We start from the raw sequence: 10104 nt of genomic DNA, 5'->3' as shown, positions 1-10104 counted from the left end.
ACTGTTTGGGTAGATTTTCAGGAATTTTAATTAGTTTTAATTTACTTAAAATGAAATTTTGGGTGTTTTGACTTTCAAAGATGCAGCAAATGGCTCTGAGCAACTTGAACGGATCAGTTTTTACAACACTCCTTTTTCACAGCAGTCAATCACATTAATCAAATTCATTAAGGCTCCACCTAAATAGAGTGAAAAGGATAGATTTTCTGATATTTCATAGACTGTGAGGATAATAAAATGCTGATATTTTATGGTCTAAACAGTATTACTTGAGAAATGAATCAATTGTTAGTGACAGGTTTCTTGAGAAAATGTGCAAGCAAAATAAGGGAATTAAAAAAGAGTGGTATGATTCTGTCTTAATGCTCTTTTTTTTTTAAATCATGTATTCAAAATTTCAGAATAAGATTTGTTGAAATGAGCTTCAGATTTTACTGCGAGTTTACGTCGCCATCTACTGGTGCAATCTGTTTAGTGCACAGTGCCTAAGTTGTAACTAATACTTTCATTTGAACTATTTCAAGAAGCCCAATCACCAACAGACTTTTAACTGATATCGAAACTTTGTATGATGTAAAGAAAGACACTTTTCTGAGATCTTTATAAAACATCTCATTTAGATCAAATCCAATCTGCAGAAAAGTTTAATTAGTTGGTTAATTGTGTTGCGTTTACGGCTCCGCACGAGTTGGAAAATCCTCCTACAGCACTTGGATCCTTTAAACTAATACATTCCTTTGAGTCATTTCTTAGATTTAAGTATTTACACTCGGTAAAGTAAAGTATTTAACAGACGCTCAGGAAACAACGGAGGAGGATTTAAATTAAAACAAACATTTGACTCGTTGAATAAAGTCGGTTTGTGGTCGGCTTTGATTTGCAGCAGTTATTTTTCTGAAGGGTCCCTGAACGCAGCGCTTCCCGTGGCCCAGGCATCACTTCCGGTAGATGCGGTCAACGTTTCCCCTGATCCGCCATTTCAGTCCCGGACTTTCTTGTTGCACATTAGTTTTCAAACAATTCTTGGATTTTAACGTTTTCGACCGAATTGAATCCGTGTTCGAGCCTCAACGTCAACTCGGTCCGCGCCAACGCCTCGATGCCTTTTAGCGGAAGTTGCTAACGCGTTAGCATCATTTCCCCGGGCGGGCTGCGCTAGTCGAACCCAAAGTTTTGTGTATGAGTCGCGGGTAGACAGAGGCCTGACGCCTCGGACGGGATTTCGCAGCCATGGCCGGGAATTTTGACGCAGAAGACCGAGGGAGCTGGTACTGGGGGAGGCTGAGCCGCCAGGAAGGGGTGTCCCTCCTCCAGGGGCAGCGGCACGGGGTGTTCCTGGTGCGGGACTCGATCACCAGCCCCGGGGATTACGTACTGTCCGTGTCGGAGAACTCCAAAGTGTCCCATTATATCATCAACAGCATCAGCAACAACCGACAGTCCGGCACAGGTAACGTCCGTTGCTTCGCCTGCTTCACCCGCACGCCCATCAACTTCATTACTGAGATTTGTCCTTTTCCCCGTCTGGATTTCCAGGATTTAGTCCCATCCCGACCAAACCCCACTGACAAAATTTCCATTTCAAAACGATCGCAGACAATTCGCCAGGATACGGTCACTCTAGCACCTGTTTATGTAATTGTACTTTTAATCGGAGTGTATTCATGAAATCGGCATGTGTTTAACATCATGTTCTGCAAAAATTTGAACAGAATTAAAACTTTATTAACATGTGCTCTGCTCATCGCCCCGCTCCTTTGGACGGTGTTGCTAACGAGCTAGCTCCTCTGGTTAAAGCATAAATGTGACTTAAGTTCCAACTCTTTTAAATTGAAAGTATCCACTTAGCTTCATATATTCTGATCCTCTTGTGCAATGCATGTAAACAGAACCTGGCTGTGTAGACAGTGGAAGTTACGTTGAAAGTGTGTGTTAGCCAACTCGCGCTAAAGTTAGGCACTTTTTACATGGAGTCTGGTGAAACTTTTTTTTTAGCTAGCAAGCCATAAACAACCACTCGAATTATAGAACCGTTAAACATGTTGTAAGGTTGTGAACACACAGTGGTGTGTCCGCGTGAAGGCAGCAGCTCAGTGGGCAGAGGTGCAGGGAGGTGGGCTGGGTCCTGCTCCGGCTGGAGGGATGAATGGAGCTGGGCTGTCACAACTGGAGTATGACTGGTCAGATTGGCGTCTGTGGAATGTCTGTGATCTTGCCCTGGTGCACAGACACAGCCCCGCTCAGGTCTGCCTCTGCCGCCGCTGTGCCTCCAGCTCCTCGTGGCTGTTGCTCAACTCTTGAGAGCTTCCTGAAGATCGGGTAGTTCCCATCTGGTTGCAAATCAACAATCGGGGACTACTTTAGGAATCATATTATTGTATTACAACATTAAGTGATCGATGTGTTGGACCGAAATCAAAGTTAGATTTATTTTGCAGTGCATTTTGAATGATTTTAGAATATAGGACAAGAAGCCGACTATGCCGTTTGAAGGTCTTCTGCTCAGGTACATGTTGGCAGCCACCAGCGGATGTTATAATATGGACATAACCTTCGTGTCACCAAGTGTTTCGACCTCGTTATCAACGCTACAGGTCGAACCTGATGGTACACAGAGGCTAAAGGTGAATCTGACTGGCTACCGGCTTGTATGGCAGTTCTGTGAAAGCCATGTGGCCGCGCAGAAGATCAGACATCACTAACTCTGTCTTTTTTAATTGAACACCGTCCCAACATAGGACAAGATGGAGAATATCCCTTGTTACTTCTTCTATTTAACACTGATGTTAGTGACCTACAGCAGATGTTAGTCACATGTCTTCATTCGTGTTTAAGACTTGAATCGGTGAGCAACTTTCACCCTCTGAAAAACAAATATATTAGAGAACAAATGCCACAGAACTTCTTTTGTCCTCCAGCTTTCATCACTGAAGACGGATTTACAAATAAATCAATCCAGGAATACACAACAATGACTTTTTAAATACAAATTAATCTTGTGTACGTTACACGACTCTACAGCGAGAATCGTGTCAAAAAGGTGATATTTGGCTGGCAAACACTACTACTAATGGCTGAAGCTCTATCCTGTAATATGTCAGTATTATCTGATATTATCAGAGCATCTCACTGAATTACCGCAAACTTTTGCATTCATTCCAGTAAGGCAAACGGCAAAACAACAACATAACATTATTCCTGTTTGTGACCCTGTACTAGATTTGTTCAGGGTATTTGGGAGGCTCATGGAACCCCTGCTGTGATAATGTTGGAGCTCCATCTGTTCACTTGCTGTCACAAGGACAGCTTGTCTGGGACATCAGATTATTATGGAACATGTATGTTTGTTGTGTATATAATGTAAATGTCTGAATGAGAAGTTGCCAAATGGGCCTTTGGTCTTATAGTCTGCCCGTTCGTTCCACCAACAGGACATGATTGGTGGAACGAATCAGACATTTACAACGTCTGTAAGAGTTGGTCTGTGCTGCCATTCATCATGTACCTTCAGGTTCTGTCCACAGATGTCACAGTTTAGTTGATTGTTTTGTTTTACTTTCAACAAATTCATAACATCCCCTTTTTCTCTGCCAGGTTTGGCTCCTCCTCGGTTTCGGATCGGGGATCAGGAGTTTGAGGCGCTGCCGACCCTGCTGGAGTTTTATAAGATCCACTATCTGGACACCACTACACTCATAGAGCCCATCAGCAAGGCCAAGCACACAGGCTTCGTCCCCTCTGTGGGTGTCCCAGTGCAGCCGGACGAGGCCGAGTTTGTCCGGGCACTGTTTGACTTCCCGGGCAATGATGATGAGGACCTCCCCTTCCGCAAGGGTGACATTCTGCGTGTGCTGGAGAAGCCTGAGGATCAATGGTGGAATGCCGCGAACCAGGAGGGCCGAGCCGGAATGATCCCCGTGCCCTACGTGGAGAAGTACCGGCCTGCCTCGCCCACCAATGCCGGTCTGGGTCCCCCTTCTGCTGGGGCAGGACAGGGGGGGCAAATTGCAGGGGTAGCAGCTAGCACAGACGGAACAGGGGCCTCGCCGCCCACCCCTTTGGGGGACCCAGGCCAGTACGCCCAGCCTGTAGTCAGCACTCAGCTTCCCAACCTGCAGAATGGGCCCGTGTTTGCTCGAGCCATTCAGAAGAGGGTGCCCAACGCCTACGACAAGACGGCGCTCGCTCTCGAGGTAGCTATCCCACCCTCCATTCATTCATTCTCTCCAAGACTGTCTTTCTATTAACCTCTTTCACTTCTCTGGTGTCAGTTAGGAAACAGTAGAGGCAGCCTACATTGTCCTGGTCCTTAATGGCTCACTCATGCATGTGAGCATACACACAGTCTCTTTACAAATGCAAGCTGACAGTGCACATGAAGACACTCACAGTGGGATGTCTTTATATAGAAGGACAGACATGGATCCTGTATAATGAGTCTTCTATATGCTGGATTAATGTGAATGGTACATTCATTACTGCTGATGAAAAGAGGCCCATTGGCTTCAGTTGTTTTCTCAGAGTAGATAAATCAACAGTTTGTTGGGAATAGAATAAAATGGAAACAGTGGTGGAGGTCAATAAAGACAAAAGACATAAACTCCATGGATTACATCTTTAAAGTAGAAGGATTTTTATGGAGTTTAAAATAAGTAGCGAAAGGCAGCTGGTTCAAATAGGACTGCTTGTGCCCTGGCAAAATGTCCTAGTGAGCCATGTGAGAATAAATATATCAAGAAAATGTCCACAGAACTCGAAGGGAGCGGAACTAGAAAAAGACAAAAATCACAGGATGAAAAAGAGGAGCCATGCACGTAGAGGACGAAGACTTCTACTCTGGCACCGATCCTCACCTGAGTGTCCTGGACATGTGCGTGTTGTGTTCCACTTTTGTTTACTATTGATAAACAAAAACGGGAATACTCACATTTAGAGAAGTGAAACCCAGAGGATTTTTATATCAGGAAAGTAAATAAAATAGTTGCTAATTTATTTTCTTTTGAATAACTCATTCAATAATAAAGTAATCCTTTCTAAATAGTGGGGCTTTTCTCAACTCAGAGAACTGCATTAAGAAGAAAGCTGAATTAAATTAAATGCATTTACAGCTGAATTATATTTTATTAATGTATTTCATCTCATCTCTTAAATTCCCATGCTGTCAGTTGTTCTCTTTCTCTCTCTCTTTTTCTCTTTGCCACCTCGTTTATTTGAGTCTCCTCAAGAAAGGCAGACGCCACCATTTTGTTTGATATAAGAATAATGGAAGACGGTTTATATTTGGTGCTGCTGTGTGAGATGGAGCCGACTGTGATTATGAACCTCTGCTGTTGTTTCAGTGGGACAAAGTATATTTGTGCCGTCTGCCCAGATTTAGACGGTGGAGTTAAGATTCAAAGTGGGGGGGGGGAAGTGTGTCAGCTCCATTTCTATCTCTGCATTCAACCCTGGTGTTGTCGTTTCACAGGTGGGAGACATGGTGAAAGTGACCAAGATCAACGTGAACGGCCAGTGGGAGGGCGAGTGCAAGGGCAAACGAGGCCACTTCCCCTTCACCCACGTGCGCCTGTTGGAACAGCAGCAGCCCGATGAGGAGAGCTGAGAAGCACACGCGCTCCCATCACCTGCGCACACCCCGTGTTCAGAAAGATTTATACAAGCACACAGTATATGAACTTACGAGTAAAACCAATGAGGCGCTCCTGACCCTGCCAGCACAAAACGTGTGATGGCTGATGTCGTCTGTCACACTAAGAGTTTACACTAAGGTTAGGCTGATATCGGTTCGCCTATGTTAGCTTCTTTTTTTAATTCAACGTCACATCAGTTTTGTCTTCCTCCTCGACCGTGTTCACAAGTCTTCAAAAACCTGCAATGAAACATTTCCAGCAAGTAGATGGTGACCTTTATGGATATTTATTGGTGTCAAATATAAATTGAAAACACACATGGGAATTCTTAACCTCTGTCCTGTCCACTACAGAGAGAGGTGTGTTTAGCCGAGTGTAGCTTCATGGTGGCCAACAACTTCCAGTAACTTCAACGCATTTTATTTTTTACTTTTTGTATAATTGTTGTTGGGCAGGCGTAGATGTAAAAAATTGTTTTAAGGTTCACTCAGACCTAACCTGGTTGGTAAATGATGACTTTGAGTTTGGGTGTTTGGTCGATACAGCACAAGGCTCTACCGTTTTTGTCTTGTTTCTATGTGTTGGGCATTATTTATTACACACTAGATCCAGCAGCAGTCTCAACTGGGATGGCACTGGGTGGAGAACACACCTCCGCCAAGGCCCAACAGTCCCTTTCATTTCAATAAGGCTGCATCAAATCGGAGAAACTCAGAGATTCCAGTTCCCTGATTATTATCTAAATCTATGCAACCAAACTACAGTTGTAGAAGTGAACAATTTGACATTAGAACAATTTCTGTATCAAAGACCAGGGTTCTTAGTGAGTTCCCCCTCGAAAGAAGCTTCTAACTCTATGAATTTAATCCGGTATGATTGGTGTAGAAGGCGATGATAGATACTCAGTGTAAAAGGTAAGAAAATTGACAAATGAAATAGTTTGAATTAGAGTCTGACTGTTAAGGGCTGTTGCCAATACCAATATTTTAAATTTTTAAACTTTCAATATCAAGATGTCACCTGACAAACATTTATATTTTTTAAGAATTGGCAGTGATTTGGATAATGTCCCCATCAAATTATTATGACGAAGAAATGTAATCGAGGCTAGAAAGAAAATACAACCAAAGACATACACAATTGTTCTTCAAATATAAACACAAATGCACATCTTTACTGCATTGTTTACTCAATCATGAGCATAAAGAAAGATAACAATACGTCTGAGGAAGATTCATATCGGCTGGTTTGTGTCAGCTGATGCTTCAGTCCGGCTCTAGTTTGAATATTGATCCGGACAGTTCCAGCTGTATCTGGCACCAGTGACCGATATCAGTCAAACCCTAGTTCACATCCCCCAGTATTGAAGTCTGCACTGCACATACAGTTAGACAGCAGAGTCGACCCCCCCCCACCCCCCCACCCCTTCCTGCGTATCCCCGGATGGTTCGTTTCATTCATACACAGAAGGGAAAAAGAACTGATTGCACACCGGAGACACAACGCTCAGCTTCTCTCACAGAATCATGAATCAGTGGGTTTTCTTCTTTTTTTAAGTGCCAGACTTTGAACCTCAGAGCAAAACGATCAAAGACTTTTCCTGACGTGGCGTGGAGGAGGAGAGTCGGCCTCGCATGAAGACGTCACCAACTTACTACATGCTACCCACACTACGAACCAAGTCCTCTTTTTTTGTACTAAAAGTGGAAAATATTATTATAGAATTGACTTTATATGAATATACACACCTTACATGCTAAATACTGTAGAAAACCTTTTTTCCTTTGCCTGTTATTTTATGTTCTTCTTTCTCAAACTATCGGGTGCAAACATGGATGACTTCAAACGCAGCAGTGTGAAAGAACAAACTGAGCAGGCTGTGGCGGAGGATGGAAGGATTCCCTGTGGGCCCTTTTTAGAAGATGAGAACGAGGGATTTTATTTGTCTTCCAGCAATTTTTTTTTATGACTCAGCTGCAAATGTCTTTAAGAACAAAACACACCTGAAACACTATGCTTTTCGTTTAAAAATGTTATATTTAAAAACATTAAAACAGACATGATGCCACTGTCATTTCTTCTGCCACTAAAATGCTGTGATTGTCACTTTCTGTAGGTTTATCCCTTTCTCAGCTTTTTCCTCAATGAAAACACGCGAGATGATTTCACATTAATAAACAACTCTACGGGTCATGATGTCAAAATTCAAATAAAGTTTTAAATAGTCAGTTTCTCAGCTCAAACTGCTTTCAGGCCTCTTTCTTAAACGCAGGGTTTTGCTATTAAAGGAAACATATTCTGCTCGTATTCAAATTGATAATTTGAATTGATTTAACGTCAAAGGTTAACAGGCTCTAATGACTGATTTGCTGCTCTTTTCAGCCTCTGTCTGAAACAATTGGTTTTTAGCTCCAGTCTCTTGAAGACCTCCCTCTGTTGTGATCGGTCAACTAGTTCCAGCCCATGTAGGAAATGTGGCCTCTGCTCTTCCTTTACCTGCCTTCATTAGGGGGTGTGGCAGATTGCTCCCTTTACTACACAAAAAAAACCTAGAGGAAAGAAAAACTGAAAAAGCATCATATGTCTCCTTTATCATTATCTTTTGTGTTTGCCAGTTTAAGCTATTTATCACTTAAAAGGTGGTTTTGAAATGGTTGATAAACATAATAAATTGTGATGACACTGAAACACAATAACCAGTGAGAATAACTGTTTTTGAGAGACATTTTTCAAATGAGAGAAAGTTTGGTTTGTGACACTTTCCGAATCAGAACCTCCCATGTTAAAAAAAATGCATCTCTTCCTCATGACCCATGGATGAGAAAGATGAGAAGTTTAGTCGCAGCGGACCTGAAACCTCAGTCAGTTTGATATAATACATGTTGATAAGGAGAACATCACACAGTCATCAGCATTAGACCTTATCACTTCCTGGATTACACATTCGGTCAAGGGTGCAGGACTTTTAATTATAAAACAGATGTAGAAGAATGAATATATTTCTGTTTTCATAACGATATAGAACACAGAAGTTTTAGACGTCACAAAATGTCCTATTAAGTTTATAATGTATTTATAAATTGTGAAATTTTACACTAATTTGTTTTGTTATTGGGGCTCAAATTTAAGGAAAGTATTTTTTGTATGGAACATTAATAGCCCACTTTTTTTACCATTATTTGTTTAACATCTCTGAGCCACATCTGTGGGTCATATGCAGCTCTCTCTCTCTCTCTCTCTCTCTCTCTCTCTCTCTCTTATATATACACTTTCCATGGTTCACAGGCCCAAGTTTGTGTGTTTGTTTGTTGAGCTCTGCAAAAATATTGGAATTGATCACATTAATGATTAATATGCTGATAGAAGTCAGCTTTGTGGAACTACACGATTCACGACCTGAGTGCCTCCCTGGTATAAGTAGTATTTAGGTGACCGGTTAACACTAAACGACTGTTGGTGACTAAAGTCAAATGTCTGTAAAGTGCTGCTGCAAATGGGGTGATTGGGTTTCAGTAATATTTTAAAACAACAATAAATTTGTGTTACAAAAAACTGAAAATGCAAAGTGTGATGTCAAGTGTATTTGATTTGGTTTGATTTTTTGCATAATTTTATAGGAAATTGTTCCTTGTGACACTTCCAATGTAAAGACGTGATTGTGTTTCCCAGGTCTCTTCATTCTGAATTTGTAATCTTTGACATATTTGCTTTAATGCCCTCATGCAAAGTGTTACCTGGGTATTTCATGTACATGCATGGCGCTGACCTCCCACTAATCGTTGCCTTTAAGGGAAAATATTCTCATTTCAAAGTCATTGAAAAACATTATTGTGAGCTGCTGTCCCGTCGCAATTAAAAACCATTTCCCCTATTCCTTCATTTGAGATAAATCTGATCACTCTACAATATGCAACTTATCTCCTTCACAGCTCATGAAAACAAAATCACATTGAGTTCACAGCTCAAGAAACAATGCCAAATAATGTTTAACTGTTATTTTCTATTTTGCTGTGATAATGTTCTGATATGTTGCTTTTGTGCCGTTTCACTCAGACTTTGAAGACCGAGCAAAGAAAAAGTATGAGGTTTTAAAAAAGGGAGATTGTACAATAAGTATTATTAAAATATATCATTTGAAGTTACTCATATTTTTTTCTGTAGCATGTAATGTGCTAATATACCTAGCCAATAAAAAATGTACAAAATGTTAAGTCCAGCCAATAGGTCACTGTCTACTTTAAAAGTTCAATTTGAATGCACACAGGATTTGTCTTAATGTTGAATACACACTGCGTGTTGCATCGTTAAATTAGGGAAAAAATTGTATTTAAAAAAAAATAATTACACATTTTTAGTTTATTTTGGCCTTGTCCCATTAATTCACCCAATAATATACACACAACTTCTTTGAATCAATTTTTTCACGTCATGATTACTGGACAAATAACTTGTTTACCTTTAAGGAGTGATTATG

General features: G+C 41.2%; 1 protein-coding gene across 1 annotated transcript; it reads left to right on the top strand.

Moving 5' to 3' along the window:
- The first annotated feature begins 954 nt into the window (after nt 1-954).
- Nucleotides 955-9195, top strand: LOC133970177 (adapter molecule crk-like). The gene is made up of 3 exons (XM_062407044.1): nt 955-1450; nt 3595-4193; nt 5468-9195. The coding sequence occupies exons 1-3, from the start codon at nt 1231-1233 to the stop codon at nt 5600-5602; spliced, it is 954 nt and encodes a 317-aa protein (XP_062263028.1). The 5' UTR covers nt 955-1230; the 3' UTR covers nt 5603-9195.
- The last annotated feature ends 909 nt before the right edge of the window (nt 9196-10104 follow it).

The sequence above is a fragment of the Platichthys flesus genome, chromosome 15 (assembly GCF_949316205.1).
Source record: "Platichthys flesus chromosome 15, fPlaFle2.1, whole genome shotgun sequence".
Taxonomy (NCBI): Eukaryota; Metazoa; Chordata; class Actinopteri; order Pleuronectiformes; family Pleuronectidae; genus Platichthys; species Platichthys flesus.
This window is presented reverse-complemented; position numbering and strand designations above follow the sequence as displayed.

Excerpts from the sequence above, each read along its gene's own strand:
- LOC133970177 (XM_062407044.1), top strand. The coding sequence starts at position 1,231 with ATGGCCGGGAATTTTGACGCAGAAGACCGAGGGAGCTGGTACTGGGGG. Across the intron at positions 1,451-3,594 it reads CAACCGACAGTCCGGCACAG|GTTTGGCTCCTCCTCGGTTT; the intron begins GTAACGTCCGTT and ends TTTCTCTGCCAG. Across the intron at positions 4,194-5,467 it reads AGACGGCGCTCGCTCTCGAG|GTGGGAGACATGGTGAAAGT; the intron begins GTAGCTATCCCA and ends GTCGTTTCACAG.